Consider the following 22,670-nt stretch of genomic DNA (forward strand, 5'->3'; position numbering starts at 1 on the left):
ATTGTTACGAAGATTAACGACGATAACGTATCAGGGAGAGAAAAAAGAAAAAGAAATGAACGTGTTGTGATTTCGCTGACAACTTTTAACGAGTATTATCGTTCGGTACGGTCGCGACAACGATGGAAAACTTTGCGTAGTATCTGGTAATAACGTGTAACAGGGGGCGAAAGGGAAAAATCGTGACATTTTTCGGTGTGCTCTCGTGACATTCTATCGACCTCTTTCTACGATTTCATCGATCGACGATTTTACGTTGGAAAATCAATCCGTCAATCGAGATCGTCGAAATCTTTACACCTGTCGGAGTATATCTCTAGTATCAGTATTACAAGTGACAGCGCGGACCCGCAAACGAAGATTATTAGCACAGACAAGATGCTACTGAAACAAACCGCCTGGAATCTGGTTTCCTCCTCAAAATTTTCCTCGTTCTTGAACCGGTTCAGTACGCCGGTGCTCAGCAACTTCTGCAAACTGCAACGTAACGACGGACACGTTCGTTTCAAGGAAAGAAATAACAAAAGAAAATTACATATTCCCTCGTGTATATGTGTGCGCGTGCACAGAGTTCAACGACACCTGACGATACCTTGAACAGGTAGACACACTCACTAGTAATTCAAAACGGAGGTGTACTGATTCTTTTTCGGCAGGATAAAGGACAAGCTATCCATTCGGTCGAAATCGACGCGGCTGATTCTGCACGGAACGCTGAAGCCTGTCGATCTTTTCTTCAGGTCTGGTATGTAGCCCGTGTAGAACGCCAATTTTGAGTCGTCGCAGATCTAAAAAAGAGAAGAAAGAAAATTGCAGAATTTCTTGCGGTTACCGATTTCTTGGTCAATGCAAGTTGACGATACGGGGAAGGGAAACTTACACTTTGAAATCCGCTTTTCAAATCGCGCGGCATTGTATGCTTCGGCCTTAGCATCTTTCTCATCTTCACAGACAACGTGTCTTTGGAGTACTGCAAATTAAAGGAAACGATTTTCTGTTACATTTAGAAGTTGTGTGTGAAAAATCGTTGGGCTGCATTTCCTACGCTTTCCGTTTCGTTCTGTCCTGTGTGCTGTGAGCCGAGGAAACGGTACTTTTCACTCTGTTCGGTCGTTTTCGATCCTGCTTGTTACGTCGAGCAAATGTTTCCAACGTGATTCCTCGACGTGGAAGCAAAAGTGAAAGCATCTCTCCTGGCAGTGATATACTAGTGAGTCACAGAACTGATCACACACCCATCAAGGAAGAATAAGTTTTTCGAGATTGGACCAAACGAGTTTGAGCTTTTTTGGGGGAAATTGGAAGGATTGGTTTACTGGATGAGCTGCGAAGAGGATTTTGAAAAAATTGCAATTGGTCGGATTTTTGCAACTTTTTCATCTACACGCATTCATTCACTCTTGCCACGTGCCGATTTTCGGTCAAGACATCGCTCTTATCACGCGTGCATTTTCATTTGGCAGAACTGTCACTCGGTCCAAACACTCTTCACTCGCACCTCACTCGATCCGACTGTGAAACGTTTCAAACACTCTTCGTTCACACCTTACTCGATCCCGACTATCGCTCGGCCCAAACATTCTCATCTCACATTCTGCGAATGTATTTTGTAAATTTTCATTGCCGGCTCGGATGAGAAAGTTGGCTATTTTCTTCGCGATTCAGACTTTTGACTATTTTAAAAATGTTGCAAAGAGCGGCCTTCGCCATTTCCTTCGCGATTCAGAGTTTTGCCCATTTTAAAAAAGTTGCAAAGAGCGACCGTCCCCATTTTCTTCGCGATTCAGAATTTTCATCATTTTAAAAAGGGCGCAAGAAGCGACCTTCACTGTTTTCTTCGCGATTCTGACTTTTGTCAATTTTAAAAATGGCGCAAAGAGCGACCTTCGCGATTCAGACTTTTGATCATTTTAAAATAATTGCAAAAAGCGACCTTCGCTATTTTCTTCGCGATTCAGAGTTTTGCCAATTTTAAAAAAGTTGCAAAAAGCGACCTTCGCTATTTTCTTCGCGATTCAGACTTTTGCCAATTTTAAAAAAGTTGCAAAAAGCGACCTTCGCCATTTTCTTCGCGATTCAGAGTTTTGCCAATTTTAAAAATGGCGCAAAGAGCGACCTTCACTGTTTTCTTCGTGATTCAGATTTTTGGTCATTTTAAAAAAGTTGCAAAGAGCGACCTTCGCGATTCAGACTTTTGCCAAATTTAAAAAAATTTGCATAGAGCGGCCTTTGCTATTTTCTTCGCGATTCAGACTTTTGCCAATTTTAAAAAAGTTGCAAAAAGCGACCTTCGCCATTTTCTTCGCGATTCAGAGTTTTGCCAATTTTAAAAATGGCGCAAAGAGCGACCTTCACTGTTTTCTTCGTGATTCAGACTTTTGGTCATTTTAAATAAGTTGCAAAGAGCGACCTTCGCGATTCAGACTTTTGCCAAATTTAAAAAAATTTGCATTGAGCGGCCTTTGCTATTTTCTTCGCGATTCAGACTTTTGCCAATTTTAAAAAAGTTGCAAAAAGCGACCTTCGCCATTTTCTTCGCGATTCAGAGTTTTGCCAATTTTAAAAATGGCGCAAAGAGCGACCTTCACTGTTTTCTTCGTGATTCAGACTTTTGGTCATTTTAAATAAGTTGCAAAGAGCGACCTTCGCGATTCAGACTTTTGCCAAATTTAAAAAAATTTGCATTGAGCGGCCTTTGCTATTTTCTTCGCGATTCAGACTTTTGCCAATTTTAAAAAAGTTGCAAAAAGCGACCTTCGCCATTTTCTTCGCGATTCAGAGTTTTGCCAATTTTAAAAATGGCGCAAAGAGCGACCTTCACTGTTTTCTTCGTGATTCAGACTTTTGGTCATTTTAAATAAGTTGCAAAGAGCGACCTTCGCGATTCAGACTTTTGCCAAATTTAAAAAAATTTGCATTGAGCGGCCTTTGCTATTTTCTTCGCGATTCAGACTTTTGCCAATTTTAAAAAAGTTGCAAAGAGCGACCTTCGCGATTCAGACTTTTGCCAAATTTAAAAAAATTTGCATAGAGCGGCCTTCGCTATTTTCTTCGCGATTCAGAGTTTTGCCGATTTTAAAAAGGGCACAAAAAGCGACCTTCACTGTTTTCTTCGCGATTCAGACTTTTGCCAATTTTAAAAAGGGTGCAAAGAGCGACCTTCGCGATTCAGACTTTTGCCAAATTTAAAAAAAATTTGCATAGAGCGACCTTCGCTATTTCCTTCGCGATTCAGAGTTTTGCCAATTTTAAAACAAATTTCCTTTTACACGTCATGCAGTAAACCAATCGTTCAAACGTTTTCAAAAACCTCAAATTCCATTTCGAAGGGTGTCCAAAAGTTTCTGTTTGTGTCTCACCGATCGTCGAAGGGTTAAAACGAAAATAAAAATACGATTCAGACTTTTGATCATTTTAAAATAGTTGCAAAAAGCGACCTTCGCTATTCAAACTTTTGACAATTTTGAAAAAGTTGCAAAAAGCGACCTTTGCTATTCAAACTTTCGACAATTTTGAAAAAGTTGCAAAAAGCGACCTTCGCTATTTTCTTCGCGATTCAGACTTGACAATTTTAAAAAAGTTATTCTTTTTTGAAAGACTGTACGATCAGTTCTGTAACTCACCGTACCGTACGTAAATACTTCTTTCTCGAACAAAACTTACTACGAGCATGTCGTAATCCGAGGTACCTCTCGTGACGATTATACCATAGGTGCCGTCGTTGAGGAACTCGTCGACAGTGTGAAAGGGTTGATCTCGGACATGAGCTGTCACGAAGCTTATCAAGGAGGCAGAGTAAGCAGCTGATATCACCATAGCGGTAAAGAGCATGGTGAAGTATGCCAGTCTGAGCGACGAATTCCGTGGAAATTCTTGAAGTAAATTCTTCATTTACATCTGGCCAATTTATTCCTGCGAACGTATCGATATTTCTATACTTTACCTGCGACACCTTGCTGACAGAAAATACCCCAAATTCGCAGAGACTCGTCGGAGATATTTTGCTCTATACTCGAAGATTCTATACGAGATCTGATGAACGCCAGAACAATCTGAGCAATTATTATCGTGATAATCACAGACATCCAGAGTGCAAAGTTGAAAGTCTGCAAACACACATATACATATGTATCGATTGAATCATGCGATATCACTTATTGTACCTTGAAGTACGCGAACCATTTCACAGAGAAGACTTGCGGTTGTTTCAAGTATAAACAGCTTCTGATTGTTAGAATAGGTACTGTATAATCGACGTAATCTAGCCTGACATTGGTCATGGAAAAATCAGATATCCCCATGTCTAATTCACCCGAAGCCACTAAATTTACCGCTCCGGACCAACGTTTCGTTGTCCTGTTGAAGCTTCCGTGCTCGAGTGCTTGAGCGACGACTTGGACGGTGAAGTTGAGAGCATTCTCCAGTTCGATGATCGTTCTGCTCAAATATCCTTCCAATTTGTTATTCTTCACCATGATGAGAATCGAGTTCTATAGAAAAAAAGGTGATATTTTGACGTGTAACGCAGATGTTCAACCGCACGATCGCAAAATCTTTCGTTTGGGCGTTTTAAAATTTAAAGAAAAGTTCAGTTTATTGAATTAAAGTGGAATTAAAGTGAAAAGAGTTCGTTTTATTGGATTAAAGTGCGCAAGGGCAGAAATTAAGGATTAAGTGATAAACGTGTGACAGAAATGGTCAAAGGAACAGCTGGAGGAAATTTTCAAAGCGCCTATAGGCGTCAGCAGCAGTGAAAGCGTTAAATTAGGGTGTGAAAATGCACGAAGGATAAAATTAACTACTAATCCCTTAACGCTCGTGCTAGTGTCTTACACGTGCACAACTTTGCGCTCGAAGGAGTGCAATTTTGTTTAATCGTTCTCTTTCACTTTTCATATTGCCTAATAAATGGGAAACTTATTTCTACACGCCTAGGAAATAATTAAGAAAAAATAAAATTGATCATTCTTGGTACATCAAGTTGCTACTTAAGCTACTTAAGGGGTTAAGTACGAAGAAATTTGAACGCCTGTAGGCGTGAACAGCAACGCAAGGGTTAAGAATTTGCATCGTGAAATTGTACTCTTGCCTTGACAATGACAGCTCGTAAAACTTTGCCCCTCAGATCGTTTCTTCTCTCGTACAAACTCAGATCCGTCAATACTTGGATTACTTCCGACGATTCTCTATCGGGGTGCCATTTGATCAAGTCGAACATCTCCGTGTTCTTCCCGTCTATCGAGTACCATTCGCGGAGAATAGGATCGTCGTAGCACATCACCAACATTTCCGTGTCGAACATCAGATGTAAAAGATTTCCACGTGGATCGAAGCAATAATCCTGTTTCCCGTGCATCGGCGTTTGCACGAATATAACGAACCACGCGAACGAGGACATTTTCAAAGATTGCGTACTGTTCGAGAGTTGATACACCGACTTGAGCGATGGTATGAAAACGATGACCAACGGACGAAGGGTGTTGTAATACTCTGTCAGCGTGTAGATGTTGTCGTAAGAGCTGCTCAAAGTTGGAACGTTCTCGCGTTCGAGAAGACGGGACCACTCGTACATTATCGTTGTCATTTGAAAATCTGAACGACGTAAAGAGAGAAAGATGAAAGACACTTACGGTGACTTTTCCTAATATTCCGTCTCTCTTTCGAACTGGAATAAATTTTTTGTTAAATTCGACCTAACGACTTGAGCTTTCTTTCTTTTCTTTCTTCGAGACGTTAGAAGGATTAACCCCTTAACGTATGATTTCTTTTCTGACTTTGCGTCTAAGTGTCAGCCATTTAATGTTTTAGTACTGTATCAGGTAACGAAAGGTAATCTGTTACAGATTAATTACATTTAGGAATCGTAAATTAAAATGAAAGTTAGGTTTGCAATGAATTTTTCTTAGTAGTATAACCGCGAGTCTGACGCGTTGTTGTAGGTTAAGGGGTTCATTTACTAGATGACGTGTAGAAAAAATTGCAATTTGTGCTTTCGCTGATATTCCCACACTCTTTAGAACTGGAATAAATTTTTTTTAATTCTACCTAAGGTACTCGAGCTTTTTTTCTTTTTCTGAAAAGTTAGAAGGATTAACTTATTAGATGACGTGTAGAAAAAATTGCAATTTGTGGGTGTCGCGAAGAAAATTGTAAACGTCACGTTTACCAGCTACTTTATCTGTAATGAAAATTTATAAAAATACGTTTTGCAGATTTATGTGAATTATAGAACGTGCTGAAAATTTCATCGAAATCGGTTAACGTTGCTACGAGCTACACACGGTTAAAAATTGTGAAAATCACTGTTTTTCACGACTTTCGGCCTATAGCTGCAATAAATCTAAAGGTTCTTACATCTTTCGATGCCTGTCGCTTGTTTCTCCATCGACCGATTTCGATGAAATTTTCAGCATGTGTATAATTGACATAGATCTACAAAACGTATATTTTAAATTTTCATTACAAGCACAGATAAAAAAGTTGTAAACAGTGACCTTTACAATTTTCCTCGCGATTCCCACAAATTGCATCTTTTTCCAAATTTTTGGAACACGTCATCTAGTATACTAATCCTTCTAACTTGTCAAAAAAGCTCAAGTCATTTGGTTCAATTTTAGAGAACTTATACTGTCCTAAAGGTGACATTTAGAGGTATTTTAAAAAAAGAAATTTTTTATTTAAAACAGCAAAATCGTTTGTTTCTAATTTTAAGAAAGTCATAACGTTCTAAATAGTAGAATATTAGCGAGAGTCACGGTAAGTATAGCGAATAAATTTTCTATCGCGAAATTTCTCGATAATCGTACCGTCGAAATCTTTGACACCGATATGCGGATGTAACAAGAAAACGGTAGAAGTTGTATAATGATTACGTATCCATGTAATTAACGGAATAAACTGTTCCCCTCGGATGTTCACTTCAGCTCTGGCTAAATGAAAATAGAACGAAATGAAATTGAGATACACCGTAAACTTCATTTTTCCGAGAATTTCTCCTACACGTTCTCTTCTTTCTTCGTTTTTCTCGGGTGTTTTACTAAATATCGCACATGAGACGACGAAGGATATCAACGATAACTGAATGTCCCGCGTGTACGAAGAAGCACTTTTATGACGGATAATTCGAGTGCATAGAAAGATGAACATTAAACATTTAGAGACCAATCGTGTGTGGACTTTTTGACGTGAAAAATGTGTTTCTAACAATACGACTATGTTAGGCGCGATATTAATCGATTGTTAAATTAGAATATAAACTTATTATCGTGATGACATTACGACGATAACGGGGAACAAGGCATGACAGACAAAATGGAAACGGGGGAACGGTATCGATGATAACAAATAGGTAGGATATTACTCGTGCGTTCAATGGAACGTTCAATCGTAACGTTGTGAATGAAACATTTATAAAAAATATTAATTTAGTACTTGAGGCGAATGATTATTTCGCCAATTTATGCAAAATTGTTCGAATAAGTGTTCTTACAATGTATATATCGAAGCTTGAAATGTCCGTGGTACGGAAAAGTTCACTTGAACGTTCCCCATTACGTTACACGAACGATGCGTATCGATCTACATAATGTACATTCCATTAGAAAATTGCATCTTAACGATTAACTAGGTTTTTACTTTTCTTTCACAAGCGATTACTCATGAGCGAAGTGCATGTACGCATTCCATGTTTTCATAAATACAGTACTTAACATAATGATCGCAGCTTGTGAATAACGTATCGAACTCGCATTTGATATAAAATCAACGAGATTTTACACGACATAACGATTTCGATGGAACGTTATTTGACACATGATTCGATTTGAAAAATGACGAAAATATGTTAATTTTAAGATAGAAAATTGAACACTATATGCGCGCTCTCTTACAGAGATGATATATATAGCGTTTCTCGTTCGTAGCTGATTAATAAAGTGCCTTCAGTTTTTTCTACTTAAAGAAATGTGGGAACATAATTTCGGCTACTAAGAAATTAGTAGAATCGATGTGTAAACGCTTAAAAACCAGTCATAGATGCAAATGGTTATACGATAAAATATTAAAGTTATAATTGTTATATTATACAATAATTGAAGTAAAGAATAAGCATAATTATGAGATTACATTGTTAAGCTAGTAACGAAGAGTTCGGCAGCGGTAACCGAAGTTACGACGTTTTATGTCGACATACTTTCAGATTGTGCAGACTCATGATCGAAAGAAAATTTTACTTTCAAAAATTTAATACATCCTTGCACTTGCAGTCACTGTGGTTTTTATATACGTGGATTTAGATACAAATGTGTCGACTGTACATATGATCTATGTTCAAAATGTGAAACAAACGGTGTACATTTCAATCGTATCGTGACCCGTACACTAAACCCACTGCCACATAATTATAATGTGATTATAATTATGAGCTAATGAACTTGCTTGTATTTTGTAATAAGATATATGTTAAGATGTGTGCTACGTTCAAAATAAACCAATTTCTCAATTGAAGTTCCAATAAACCTGTAATCAACTAATAATTAAAGAAAATAAATTTAAAAAAATACACAAAGAAATCAAAAACTTTCTTAACAATTATATTTATTTATACATAAAATAATTGTTATATTGGTTTACTACACTGCCACAATTCCAATGGATTCTTGTTAGATAATAGTTCTAATTCTTTTTCTGCTTCAGGACTAATGTTCCTGATCCATTTTCGATCTTTGTAGTATTCTATTATTGTTTTAAACTCTTCTCTAGAATAATTTTCAACGCAAACAGGAAGATAGGGATCTAAATATTCAAATCCTTCTTTACCAAGTAAGTATATAGGGTAGTCGGATTCTTTCCTATCCTATAAATGAAAAATATAAGTAATCCATTCCAGTTTTTGATGTTAACAGTTTCACTGTAGATTGTATTTCATCTAGCAATTGTTACGTACTTTGTTTGCTCTTACATCCACTGTTAATATAGCAGCACCATTACACCAATCGTAATTTACAATATTGAAAAATGCTGATGTTATGGATACCCTCGAAGGTGGAACGAATACACGATTTTCATCACGCACTAGCGTGCATTTAGAAGTAAATGCATTAAAACCATCTATAACAACTAGTATTTTACATTTCCCTGCTATGCTAGCTGCTTTAAGTTCATCTATTAATGCAGTGATAACTGCACAAGCAAATCTATTTCTTTCTATTCCAAATTCGATAAGATGAGAAAGGGATTCTCCAGATTTTGTCATTTCTCTTTGCGTCCATACATATTCTTTAGAAACCTTTAACTACAAATTAATTACATTAATTATATGTAGCAGGAAAGTAAATCTGATTCGTTACTTACATCATATTGTGATAATGATAATTCGTTTAATTGTTTAAAATATCTCAACCATAATGCTGCTTCTTCAGGTAGATCTAGCTGATCTGGATTCGTGGTAGATTGTACAACTTTTCTCGGAAACCGAAACCAAGTGGCAACTACAAAATACAAATGAAGAATATGTGATGCACTTTATAAAATAATTTACTTTTAAAAATAGTTTATTTTTACCCCATGGTAGATGAAGCATAATAAAGTGTTTTTCAAGACCGTAATGAATCAAATGCATCAATATTGTTGTTTTTCCTACTCCTAATTTACCATCTAAGACATTGTGAAAGTTGCATATAGTACAGTTATAGATTTTATTTACTAGTGATTTAAATGTATAATGCAAACTATAATTAATAGATTTAAAAGGATACATAGAACATATTTATTTATGGGCTTTGTATAATCTGTTTGTTCCAAGTATGACATGAGTTCAATTGCAGGTTTTCTAATTAAAATGCCGAACTCGTTGAAAACTGTTATTTGTTTCTTTAACTCTTTTGACATATCTTGTGTTAGCAAAGTAGTAACAGTCTCAGGTACTGTATAAATTCGATTTAAGTGACTTTTATCATGTTCCGGAGGGTATGATTCCATAACACGAAACGGTGAAATATTTGTGTCTTGTATTTCTTTCGCTGCGGCTGTTATTACAGTTCGTCGTCCGTTTATAATGCACATTCTGCTAAATAATGAATCTGATAAAACAAAAAGACAATTTTACAATCCTAAACATTTGTATGAATGTATGTAATGAATATACAGTAAAGAAAACACATTAAAGCATTTCTATACACAATAAATTACAATTTGTAACTAAATAAACGTACAAGTATAAGACATCATCTTGTTTACATCTAATAACACTAATTGTTTCCTTTTTTCGTCAATATTTCGTTTTTTTCATCAATAACTATAAATTCTTTGATAAACATCTATCGCTAACGCAGATGGGGTTAGCCATATTTATTACTGACTCGAGAATGTACTAATTCAGTAGCATGACTAAAATGTTCCTATAGAACTTAATCATAAGTAGCAATTTTACTACATTTACTTCTTTTAAATAAAATCGACTTATATTTGAATTAAAGTGCAAGAAATAGTATATAAATGAATAAAACCTTATCGTGTTTTTTTATAATGATATTTTAGAAATCTAATTCTAGGGAAATGTCAGAAATAATCAGAAGTAGATTGTCAGACCTGTTAACAAATCCACATATATGTACAAATACAAAATAATAACTCTAGCGAGTTCTATAATATAAATATATACAGAGTAAAAGAAAAATGAATTTAGAATTATTAGGTAAGACAGAGTCATTTGGTCAAAATTACCCAGAGGTAAGGTATATGTTGTGAATATCTCATACATTTATTTGAAACCTTGTAAAAATAATATTTATAATTATTAGGAGTTTGATGGCACGTTGGACTGTATATCATTAGCAGTTACTTGCACATTTAATAAAAGGGGAACTCTTCTTGCTGTTGGATGTAACGATGGTAGAATTGTTATATGGGATTTTTTAACTCGTGGTGTTGCAAAAATTATCAGTGCACATGTTCATCCTGTATGCTCATTGAGGTAAGTTATTTGACATAATTTGCCATCAGTATACTTTAATTATTTCATATCATCATTTTTATTACATAGCTGGTCTAGAAATGGACATAAATTATTAAGTGCCTCTACAGATAACAATGTTTGCATATGGGATGTTCTATCTGGAGAATGTGATCAAAAATATAGATTTCCTTCCCCCATATTAAAAGTCCAATTTCATCCAAGAAATCTTAATAAATTTTTAGTATGTCCAATGAGGCATGCAGCTGTAATGGTTGATGTTGAGGGTACACATAGAGTTATACCTCTTGATGACGATGTACGTAATAAATTTAATACTACTGCTTTGTGTTTTTAATATCTACATTTAATGCCTTTTTATTTTAGAGTGATTTAAATATAGTGGCATCTTTTGATCGTCGAGGAGATTATGTGTATACTGGAAATGCTCGTGGTAGAATTTTAGTTCTTGATGCAGAGTCATTGATTGTAAAAGCTTCTTATAAAATATCACAAGGCACAGCTAGTAATACAGCTGTAAAGAGTATTGAATTTGCTAGACGTGGTTCTTGTTTTCTAGTGAATACATCAGACAGGGTGATTCGTGTGTATGATAGTACTGAAGTATTGGCTTGTGGAAAAGATGGTGAACCTGAGCCAATACAAAAGTTACAAGATCTTGTAAATAAGACTATGTGGAAAAAATGTTGTTTTTCTGGAGATGGAGAATATGTATGTGCTGGATCTGCGAGACAACATGCTTTGTATGTATGGGAAAAAAGTATTGGAAACTTAGTAAAAATTTTACATGGAACTAAAGGAGAACTATTGCTGGATGTAGTTGTAAGTAGTTAACCATATGATTCAATAGAATAATTTCCAAAGTTATGAGAAAGCTATAATTTCACAAATTTGTATTAATGCAGTGGCATCCAGTGAGACCAATTATTGCTTCTATATCATCTGGTGTTGTTTCTATTTGGGCACAAAATCAAGTTGAAAATTGGTCTGCATTTGCTCCAGATTTTAAAGAATTAGATGAAAATGTTGAATATGAAGAAAGGGAAAGTGAATTTGACTTGAGTGATGAAGATAAATCTGTGGTACAAGGTGAAGAGGCCCAGGATGAAGAAATAGAAGTAGATGTTGCATCTATAGATAGAGTAGCTGCGTTTTGTAGTTCTGATGAAGAAATGGAAGATGTAGGTTCATTGCAGTTTTTACCAATATCACCAGATGTAGAAGATTCAGAAGATAATCAAACAACAACGCATGAACCACCTGTAAAAAAACACCGTTCTCATGATATTCACTTACAAGGAGCACCAGTAGATGGTAAAGTCATTCATATATGCCGATATAAGCGATGGATTTGTTTGTCATTAATATTTTTATTTTCAGAAACTCATCCATTATTGAATAAAGGTAAAGACAAACCAACAACTAAAAAGGGAAGACCGAGATTGGAACATAGGAAAGGGAAATAATTTAAAGTATATTGTTTATTTACTTTAGTATAATAGAGTATTTTATAATGTACAGAATGACTAAAAGTATTTTAAATATATTATCAACTGGGATAATATTTTACAGTTACAATGTATACTATAAAATTTATTACTTCCTATGGAATGTACCTAACATATTGTTCAATCTTACATGTTTTTATATTGAAAATCTATCCTACAATCTTAAAAATGTACTATGTATGTTAAAATAGATAAAACATTCGTTTTTATTTTACTTGTACTTATTAAATAAAAAATTGAATTTGACATTTATTTAAATGTCTTTCAGAGTTACTTACGTTTTATATACAAAGGTTTACTAATTTTTTGCTATAATTTGATTAGATCTATAGAGTAATCACATATCTTATACCTTATTCGAATAAGCTGAAATGCACTTAACCTGCATTTTGTTACCGAATTATTTTAAAGAAAAATGAATTCATTGATAAATGGCTTATCTTATCTTGTGTAGCAATTTCTGAAAGAGTAATTAAATTGCGCAGTGTTTGGGTTAACTTACGGCTACGAGTATATTAGATATTTACAATGTTAGTTGCGAGGTTATTGGAACAAATTAACAAGAAATTGTTTCATGTTCAGAAAAAGACAACGAGAGGTGTACAGTCCGCTAGAGATGTAATTTTAAGTGGCGGAATTATTATTGTTAGTGGAATACTCATTGTTTGGTTATCTGTATTTCTTTATACGGCATTTTACTATGCCTACGTACCGAGTATATCATACGTACGACCTGTGCATCTACAATTCAAGTGAGCTTCACTTCTCACTTGTATATTAATTGTGTAAAAAAAAAATCGACGTATCCTGAAACATGCTGTTTTTAGTTTCATTTTCTCTTGTATTATTGTATATTTTTCATGTATAAAGCTTGATTATACAGTCCTTTCTGATTATAGGTCATGTAGCGAACAAAAAGGAATTTGTAACTTTCCATCAGCATTTGTACAATTAACAAACAAACAAGAGCTTTTAATGGTTGGGCAGCCATATAAAGTCAATTTGCATTTAGAAATGCCAGAATCTCCAGCCAATAAAGAGCTTGGTAAGTTTTGTTTCTCTTTTGAAGAAAATGAAATAATATGTAATAACTATAGCTGTTACATAGGTATGTTCATGGTTTGTGCTGAGTTACGCAGTAGAGATGGTTCCCTCATGGAACATGCATGTAGATCTACCATGCTACATTATCGTAGTACATTATTACATGCACTTACAACTCTTACCTTTTCACCTATGATGATTTTTGGTAGTACAGAAGAAAAGCAAAATGTAGTCCTCGAATTATTCGGTAATTTTGAAGAAGACCAAAATCATCCAGTGACAATTGTTTATATTGAAATACAATCAAAACATATTGAATTCTATTCTGCAAATATTATGATAAATGCACATTTATCTGGTCTTCGTTATTTCATGTTTTATTGGCCAATTTTATCTGCTATTGTTGGTATTGGTACAAATTTGTTTTTTTGCAGATACTGGAGATGATAATTTTAGTTATGAAGAAGAAAAAAAAATTGAAGAAACACAGGAATGCAAAAAAGAAGTAGGTACAGAAGAAGGAAAAACATATAAAGATGCACAAGACCGTAAGTAAAGTTTTTCTCTTCCTTACTAATAAAGTATTACACTGAATTATCATTAAGCTAACTTATTTTTTAAAGAATCATCAGATTCATCATCGTTAGAAGATTTGGTTGAATCTGAAGAAGAATCTCATTCTCCTCATATTGAATTGATAAAGTAATTTATATTCCATAACATGAAACACTTTGGAACTGATCATATAAAAATATGTAGAAATGTAATTTATAGTTTTAAGTGAGTAAATAGATACTGTAAAAATATTTATTTTTCTATTTTTGAATGTTTTATTCATTTCTTTTACTGTAAGATAAATGTATTAAAAGAAATACATACGAATAATTTGTTTGTTTAAAAATATGTACAAAGATTTTTACATTCCTCTGAACATAATTTATTTACATATTCAATCTGTTTCTATCTACTTCAGTCTACTATTGTCCATTTTGTAAAAAAAATTGGCTGAAGTATAGTATCCGGACTGCAAAATATTCGGCTAGAATGAAACTTTTTAGGGATTTTTAAAGTTGTTGAAGCTGAAAATGAAGGTCGTTTTTCACGGAAATAAGGCATTCGGAAGATCCAAGTCCCTATATATAATAGATGTTCACTTCTAGTAGACACACTGTTCAGCAATTAGTATAACAATGTATGTATGAATGTGGTATGTGTCTGAAGGATAAATATATGTACGTATATATTAAGCCCAAAAAGCGCAATGAGCGAAAAAAAGCCAGCTCTTTTTAAAGAGGAGTATGGGTATTGGTATAAGTTAGATAAATCCCCGGCCGGCACTTGTCATCATAGGAAACTAAAGCTAGCAAAAATTTTTGTATTTTTAATGGTTTGATTAGCACATCTGAGTTAGGTTGTAGATTTTTTAATGTCGGACTTCGACAAAGTACATAACAATGCTCCCAAAACCGAACCCGACGGTCAAATGTCCATAAGGCCAAACTTTTAAAACCGTTCATTTTAAAAAATTTTGCAGTTCGGATATTATACTATATTCAAAAAATTTGTGAAAGTATCTGTTACTTACTATTATATACACGAATAAATTAAATAAACAAAATTGCAATAAAAATACCACGAATCTTAATTTGCAGATGATTTTAATAATTGCATTATTTTTATTCGTAGATCAATTCGAAATGCATCGGAATAATTAGCCCTTGCCTTGCTTTAGCGTTTGAAGTTTGAAAACGTTTTTTCAGCTCGCTTGCATGCTTATTAACAAGTTGAAAGAGTACGTACTCTGATTCAGTACTTTGTCAGAATGTGGATTTTTGAGAGACCGACTATCGTTTTATGGAAAGAAATCGGAACTTACTCGTTGTTATTAGAATAAATGCTTTTTCTTACTCTGCTGTACTTTTTATTCGGTGATCGATCAAGGTAACATCAGAACATAATTGGGAACAGTTACTAGTTTTCTGTTTTAACTAGCATAATTTTGCATACGGGAAATGCACGAGCAATCAATTTTAGTTTATGCCATATTTAAAATCTAGTTTTTTTCGCGGTTTCATTTATAGTGCCATCTTTCAAAACAAAAGGAAGTTGAAGTCGTTACGAGACTTTTTCGAAGATATTCGCATGAACGTTATTAATTTCTACGTTTTACTCGATAATCGTATAGGAATAATAATCACAGCGCAGTAAAGGCACGTACAGGAGCTACTGTAACTTGATTTCACACGAGTAGGAAAGCAACGGGTGAGCAGTTTGTAAAACCTCATTCCCTCGTAATATATGTAGCTAACTCTCGAATGCTTTCGGTATTTCATGCTAGAGCAATGTTACGAAAATGTGGTTTGAATATATAGTGTGAGTCGACACGTTGAAAGGGAAAAAGTGAAGTCGTACGAAAAGAATCGGTGCGTGTGTCGGTGGGTAAAAAGAGATGAAAGGGCTGAATGCATGTTACGCATTAGTAAGGCGCAAGCGGCGTACACACGTAGCATCAATACTACAGAACCGGTTTTCTGCGTTATCCACACTTCGTGCAACCCGGTGTGTTAAAAAGGAGAGCTTAAGGGAACAGCACGAATTCGTGAGGTCGCCTTGTTTCTCTTAAGTCTCGTTACTCGAGATTCAGACAGGTGTGGGAGATTCTGTTCGTTTTCTCTGTCTTTTCTTCCTCTCTTTCAAATCTCTTACTTAAAGACTTTTGACTTACTTTAACCTCTATTTCTTAACCCACGTACGCGAATAATTCGTTGACACGAAAATAAAAGGATTTCAAAAACACTGCGAAAATCCACAATGTTTATTTTATTTCAAGCTTGTTCGATGCATTTTACAGATGAAATCTTCATCAGACTTTCATCGAAGCAGATAGAATGTTTACCATTACTAATAGCACGTCGCTCAGACATACACGTTGTTCCCTCCAAACAGAACGAACTGTTACGACATCCTTTCACTATTGGTAAGTCGATAAATTTTAAACACATTCAAGTATTGTGTTCAATCTAATTGGATTAAAAAACGACAACGTTTCTTTTCTTCAACAAACTGTCCAGATGTACTGTTCTCTAATGATTTTGGCCGGTATATTTTTACGCATTTCGTTATATCGTTTCTTTTTCCCTCGTTTACCACATGTAGTTACAATGTTTCGTAGTACATAAATGTTGCTCGATGGAGGGACATTTCGGAGCTGTTCCAAGCCGATGATAATTCGATTTTCATTCCGGCACGCCAGGCCATTCTAGCCTGGCGCAGCGCGGCGACCAGGAGGGACGGTTCGAGTAGCTTGAGGTATCATAAAACAGTTCAACGACATTTCTCGCAGCTACTATTTTACCTCTAACCGCAAAAATTCCACGGAGAACCACAGATACAACACGAGCATAGAGAGATGGTTAGAAGAAACCTATTATAATCAGGTACCACGTCGTTGATTCGCTTCCATCTCCTCCCCACCTTCTCCGTTCCTTTACACTGTACCTCTTGTTTTTGCATATCACTTTTCATTATTATTAACCCGTTTTAAGCGAGGTTGTTAAATCATGCTGGTGAAACATTTCGATATGGATAAAATAATTAGCAGTCGTTAATTCGATACCGTGCCCGTAACACGTTTTAATTGTGGCAGACGGCGGCGAAAGTTATGTCAGCCGGAACCCCGGCGGGCATCCGATTTCAGGGGCGATAAAGCTTGGCTGCCCGTGAAAACAGGAATGATAATGAGAATTATCATTTTTATCCCCATTATAGGTGTCTAACTTTGGAACGATTTAGCGATTAACCCACGCCACGAAAGTGTTTGTACCATTTGTCGTTATTCTCTTCCTCCCTCTCTCTATCTCACGCGCTCTTTATCTCTCTCTATCTCTCTCGCTCTCTCTATCTCTCTCGCTCTCTCTATCTCCCTCTCCCTCGCTATCTCACGCTCTATCTCACGCGCTCTTTATTTCTCTCTCTCTCTCCCTCTCTCTCTTTCTCTCTCCCTCTCTCTCTTTCTCTCTCCCTCTCTCTCTTTCTCTCTCCCTCTCTCCATTTCTCTCTCCCTCTCTCTTTCTCTCTCCCTCTCTCTTTCACTCTCCCCCTCTCTTTCTCTCCCCCTCTCCCCCTCTTTTTCCCCTCTCCCTCTCTCTTTCTCCCCCTCTCCTTCTCCCCTCTCTCTTTCTCTCCCCCTCTCTTTCTCTCCCCTCTCTTTCTCCCCCTCTCTTCTCTCCCCCTCTCTCTTTCTCTCTCTCCCTCTCTCTTTCTCCCTCTCTCTTTCTCTCTCTCCCTCTCTCTTTCTCTCTCCCCCTCTCTTTCTCTCTCCCTCTCTTTCTCTCATGCTCTCATGCTCTGTCTCACGCGCTCTCTACCTATGGCGCGCATCTTTTGCCCATTGCGTTCCTCTGGGACGGGTCTCGTTTCAGAGGTGCAAAATTTTCATTCGTCTCTTTCTCTCTCTCCCTCTCTTTCTCTCTCCCTCTCTCTCCCTCTGTTTCTCTCATGCTCTCATGCTCTGTCTCACGCGCTCTCTACCTCTGGCGCCCATCTTTTGCCCATTGCGTTCCTCTGGGACGGGTCTCGTTTCAGAGGTGCAAAATTTTCATTCGCGGATAATTTTCATTCCACAGTGAACTAATCAATGGGCGACAGTCGGAGCCGTTATCGTCCCTCATTTATTTGCGCGGGGAATATCGAATTTCCTCTAAAACGTCGATACCAATGAATCCACTTTTAATCGCGCTCCTCGCGATCCATACAAAATTCATAACAAATGAGTCGATATTTAAAGGGCGGTTAAACGTGTTCATGCAGCGGCACGATGGTAATCAGGGACCAAATCAAATTTACCTGCCCTGTAACCGTACGAAACACAAGCGCGAATTATTGTCCCCGTGAACCTCTCTAAGAACTTAATTCCACCGAACTTTACGTTAATGTTCTCAACGTTTTCTTAGAACACGAGACCTTTCGGAGATCGTTAGCCAGTGGTTCGGTCTCAGACCAGCTGAACCGTATCCTATCACAGCGTTTTATAACCCTTTTTTTTTTATCTCACGCATAAATTAATTACTAAATTTCTACGGCACAGCGAAAAATATTGGGTTATCCGGAAAGTTCTAAGCGATATTTAAACCATCGTATCTCTCTTTCTAATTGGCACAGTAACAAAAGTTAAACGGTATTTTGCTCGACAGTTAAAGGTGAATCCAACGCACTGCTCAAATTATTCGTAAGACGAGCAGGGATGGATATAAGTCGAACTATGTGTGTTCTCTGCAGTGGAGCGAGGATGTTGAATTTTTCGTGGCAACGTTCCACCGCAGAAAATATAGTTCGCTTTAGGAGTAATTTTAGGGGCACGTCGGATGTATCTTCAAATAACGAGTAAAATACCTTTCGGTTTTTGTCGCTATCTCAATTCAGGAGTAATTTTAGGAGCACGTCGGATGTATCTTCAAATAACGAGTAAAATACCTTTCGGTTTTTGTCGCTATCTCAATTAGAAGCAGAGATACGTCACTTTGAATTCTTCCGACATTTCGCTACGAACTTTCCAAACCACCCGGTATGTACTTCCCCATTCACCTTATGAATAATTCGAGGAGTGCGTTGGGTTCGTCTTCAAATAACGAGTAAAATACCTTTTGGTTTTTGTCGCTATCTCGATTAGAAATGGAGATACGCCAGTTTGAATTTCTCTTACATTTCACTACGAACTTTCCGGACGATCTAGTATATCACATTTTCGACCGATTTACGAACAAAAATAACATTTTTATTTCCCTGACCTTTTTAACATTTTTAACTTGTATCGAAACATCTTGGACACAACTGTGGTCAAAATAAGCGACCTATCGTAAAGCAACAGAACAAACGAACACCATGAAAAATTCACCTTCGTAAACGAACCATCGTCGTCCTGCCATAAATCGTCACGCACCCATCTGACTCACATCTCCGCCACCCTTCTCCATTTTCCTGCTCTTTCCAACATTCCTCCGGTTTACACACATTGCCAACTTTTCCTTTTCTCCCGTCACAAATTTCTCCAACGCTTAAAACGCCGCCTGGAAAATAGCAAACGGTCCTCGCAAACAATGGTCAATATACGAGCCACTCGGAGGGCGAAATGATTAACTCCACTTTTTGAAATTCTTCCAATTTCAGTATCAAAGCACATGCTTGGTGCTTCACTCTTCGTGAATGAAACAAATTTAATAAACTTAATTTAACGGAGTTAGTCACTTTGAGCGGCTCGTATCGTCGATTAAAACTGAGTGTAAATCATTTTCGTATTGGAACCGAGTTTCTGCAACGATATTACTCATGGTTATGGCATAATAATTTCGTTTACAAAGAGAAGTCTGTTCGTACGGGCCGTAGTTAAAGGGTTAAAATTCAAACTTAGGATCTAAATAGCGGTCAGAATTTTTTCGTCGAAGCAGTGTCGCGAGTTAAAGTCCGAACAGCGAGGATATTTGCCATACGAGAAACGTTTTCTGGTCGATTCCGTGGCGCCGGTTACAAACGTCGTTTCCGTGGTGTGGTAATTTTAAGAAATTCAATCAGCTGGCAGTATGCCACCAGACGCGAAAATCTAGTTCGCTTAACCATCACGAAATGAAATCCAAAGGGAATCTAATAAAGTGGGGTTGGAATGCTGCTGTCCGAGGGCTGTTTTTCCCAGATTTCGCCGCTTCCAATTTATCCGTCTTCCTCGCGAGATGAAAATCACGAGAGAAATCACGATCGAACTGCAATATCATTTTCATCGTCGTACGTTAATTGTTGGCTCTCGAGTGTAACGGCCCCGTGTACCCTTAGAATTCGCAGAGTGCCTTGATCTTTTCGTGAAATCGCTATTCAACGTTCCTCGAAATCGCTGTATAAAGCCAATTCTCGACTACGTTCGGTAACGATCTCGAGAACGATCTTTTAGGAGGCAATAGTTTGCCTACGAGCGCGAATATTCACGAACGATGGTTTCCTGGAGCTAGTAAACACGGCTTCGATCGTTTCCCGTAGTGGAGCAGGAAAAATAGAAGAGAGAGAGAGAGAGAGAGTATGGAGTGCAGAGGAAGCTAGCCAAAAGAATTGAAAGTAGAGGAATTCGAGAGTAAATCCTGTGTCGAAGTTGCGAACTGTTTCTCCTTCGGAACGTTCCACGGCAAATTACTCGGTTTGGCAACGGGAGGCTGCAAGGGTTCCCGATAAAATAAAAGAGCCTCGGCTCTCCGAAAGCCATCTTCAGCGTCACGCGATTCGAGAGACGCTTCCCAGATGGAATTTCGCCGTATTCCCCCGCTGTACCGAATTATCGTACGTGCATCGTAACGCGTTCCGTTACAACGTAACAGCTTTGATATGCAAATGAACGCGGCCAAAGTTATTTACCCGTACACCGGGAATTTGTGTGTCCCTCGATGGTTCGTGCTGCGCGTTGCACAATCATCGTGCCGGGCGATTGAAAAAAGAGAGAAAAGAAAGGAGGAAAAAATGGATATTTGTCGAAGAGAAATGTTGGACCGATCGAAATGGTGATTGATGTAAGTGGCAGAAGTGAAAATTTTACAAAGAATTTTAATACCTAAAGACTGTAAAGCCCAAGAATGTATAACATCCGCCGAAGTAACAATTAAACGAATAGGAATACTAAAAGGAACAATTAAACGATTATCAACATCCAATAAACGAAATTGATCAATTAATATACAGGGTGTCCCGTAACTCCTCGAACACCCGGAAATGGGGGGTTGCTGGGGTGACTTTGAACAACTTTTTCCTTTACCAAAATGTTGTTTGAAGCTTCATTTTTGAATTATTAACGAAAAACACTGGCCAATCAGAGCGCGCGTAGAGCCCGCGCCCAGGCACGGGAGCGCTGACTCTCAACCGCGCGCGATCGTGAACAAATGCGTACGCGTCACTTCTCGGTTATCGATCGCTGTAAAAAAAATTTGTCTTTGCACCGCTATTTTTATAAGGCTTAGAGAAATGGGTTTTTGCGTGTCATTTCGACATTTGTATAAATTTTTGAAAAAACTGCAATTAGTCGGAATCGTGAAGAAAATAGCGAAGGCCTGAAAATAGCCTCTGTTCTCCGCCCCTGAGCGCGGGCTCTACGCGCGCTGTAATTGGCCAGTGTTTTTCGTTAATAATTCAAAAACGAAGCTTCAAACTGTATTTTGGAAAAGGAAAAAGTTGTTCAGAGTCACCCAGCAACCCCCCATTTCCGGGTGTTCGAGGAGTTACGGGACACCCTGTATAAGAAATTATACAGGAATCAAATTCTAAATTGTTAAATTCTGGATATTCGTAGGATCAATATCATGTACATGTTCCAACAGCTTCAATAGAAAAATAAGGATTTAATAATTCATCCATATAATATAAAATCTTCAAAGAGGGAAAAGAAATAAAAATTAAAATAAATATAGGAACAATCGTTCAAATAGTCTCTAAAAAATGATTTTTTAATAAATAACGATTTAAATATTTATTATTAACAATCTCAAAAATAATAAAAATAGTAAAAAATATAATTGTAACTACACCTATCCCCCGATTTACACCGAAGATAGGTTCCTTATACCGAAGTCCGAAGACAAACTAAAATGTGCATAATTCAGTCATTTATTTCAACGTAAAATAAAACTAAATATATCTTAAAAAACATAAAAATAACGGTCTATTCATAAAATGATAGAAATATAAAGGTATATGTATGTAATTCATTTTACATATAGAAACAAGAAGTATAAATTAAAAAATTTAAGCAAAAATTTCATTACTGTTATCACTTTCGTAGACTATTAATCTTTTACTCCTGGTTGGTATGATGTCACTTTCGTCACTCGATAGTACTTGATGCGATTCAAGTTCGATGTTAGATGAATTAGAAACAATTTCAGATCGGCGAGCCTTGCTAATGAAATCCGTAATTAACAATTGTGTTTGGTTCTTGATCAAATCTTTATAGACCTCCTCATATTGAAACCGTGTAAATCGGGGGATAGGTGTATTATACTTATAGTCAAATTATGAAAAGAAATTAAACTATCAGCATAAGGAGAATTAGAATCTTGAAAACTAAACGTGTATCATGTTGCAATTTTTAATAAAAAAATATATTTTTTATAAATAAATCT

The 22,670-nt window shown here is 36.6% G+C and overlaps 4 protein-coding genes across 4 annotated transcripts; 2 read left to right on the forward strand and 2 right to left on the reverse strand.

The window, feature by feature from the left end:
• Positions 1-272: 272 nt before the first annotated feature.
• Positions 273-5,572, reverse strand: LOC108572616 (glutamate receptor 2-like). Its single transcript, XM_017934871.1, has 7 exons — positions 5,090-5,572; positions 4,164-4,490; positions 3,939-4,106; positions 3,664-3,885; positions 881-970; positions 616-788; positions 273-477 (listed from the first exon to the last, which is right to left on the reverse strand). The coding sequence occupies exons 1-7, from the start codon at positions 5,570-5,572 to the stop codon at positions 273-275; spliced, it is 1,668 nt and encodes a 555-aa protein (XP_017790360.1).
• Positions 5,573-8,617: 3,045 nt separating this feature from the next.
• LOC108572735 (28S ribosomal protein S29, mitochondrial) lies at positions 8,618-10,357 on the reverse strand. Its single transcript, XM_017935012.1, has 6 exons — positions 10,212-10,357; positions 9,756-10,079; positions 9,562-9,654; positions 9,352-9,488; positions 8,945-9,292; positions 8,618-8,854 (listed from the first exon to the last, which is right to left on the reverse strand). The coding sequence occupies exons 1-6, from the start codon at positions 10,225-10,227 to the stop codon at positions 8,618-8,620; spliced, it is 1,155 nt and encodes a 384-aa protein (XP_017790501.1). The 5' UTR covers positions 10,228-10,357.
• Positions 10,358-10,674: 317 nt separating this feature from the next.
• LOC108572750 (retinoblastoma-binding protein 5 homolog) lies at positions 10,675-12,438 on the forward strand. Its single transcript, XM_017935033.1, has 6 exons — positions 10,675-10,728; positions 10,800-10,972; positions 11,042-11,270; positions 11,339-11,794; positions 11,878-12,286; positions 12,353-12,438. Exons 1-6 carry the CDS (start codon positions 10,675-10,677, stop codon positions 12,436-12,438), a joined length of 1,407 nt encoding a protein of 468 aa, XP_017790522.1.
• A 486-nt stretch (positions 12,439-12,924) lies between these two features.
• On the forward strand, positions 12,925-14,230 carry LOC108572757 (seipin). The gene is given in 5 exon segments (XM_017935041.1): positions 12,925-13,232; positions 13,380-13,525; positions 13,589-13,955; positions 13,957-14,072; positions 14,148-14,230. Coding segments are annotated over 5 exon segments (936 nt in total). The 5' UTR covers positions 12,925-13,008.
• Positions 14,231-22,670: the final 8,440 nt, after the last annotated feature.

The sequence above is a fragment of the Habropoda laboriosa genome, unplaced genomic scaffold (genome assembly GCF_001263275.1).
Source record: "Habropoda laboriosa isolate 0110345459 unplaced genomic scaffold, ASM126327v1 scaffold22, whole genome shotgun sequence".
Taxonomy (NCBI): domain Eukaryota; kingdom Metazoa; phylum Arthropoda; class Insecta; order Hymenoptera; family Apidae; genus Habropoda; species Habropoda laboriosa.

Coding starts and splice junctions, on each gene's coding strand:
- LOC108572750 (XM_017935033.1), top strand. CDS start 10,675: ATGAATTTAGAATTATTAGGTAAGACAGAGTCATTTGGTCAAAATTAC. Junction 10,973..11,041: donor CATCCTGTATGCTCATTGAG/GTAAGTTATTTG, acceptor TTTATTACATAG/CTGGTCTAGAAATGGACATA. Junction 11,271..11,338: donor TTATACCTCTTGATGACGAT/GTACGTAATAAA, acceptor TTTTTATTTTAG/AGTGATTTAAATATAGTGGC.
- LOC108572616 (XM_017934871.1), bottom strand. CDS start 5,572: ATGTACGAGTGGTCCCGTCTTCTCGAACGCGAGAACGTTCCAACTTTG. Junction 4,107..4,163: donor AATGGTTCGCGTACTTCAAG/GTACAATAAGTG, acceptor GTGTGTTTGCAG/ACTTTCAACTTTGCACTCTG. Junction 789..880: donor TGAAAAGCGGATTTCAAAGT/GTAAGTTTCCCT, acceptor TCTCTTTTTTAG/ATCTGCGACGACTCAAAATT.
- LOC108572735 (XM_017935012.1), bottom strand. Junction 9,489..9,561: donor TATGCTTCATCTACCATGGG/GTAAAAATAAAC, acceptor TGTATTTTGTAG/TTGCCACTTGGTTTCGGTTT. Junction 9,293..9,351: donor TATCATTATCACAATATGAT/GTAAGTAACGAA, acceptor ATTAATTTGTAG/TTAAAGGTTTCTAAAGAATA.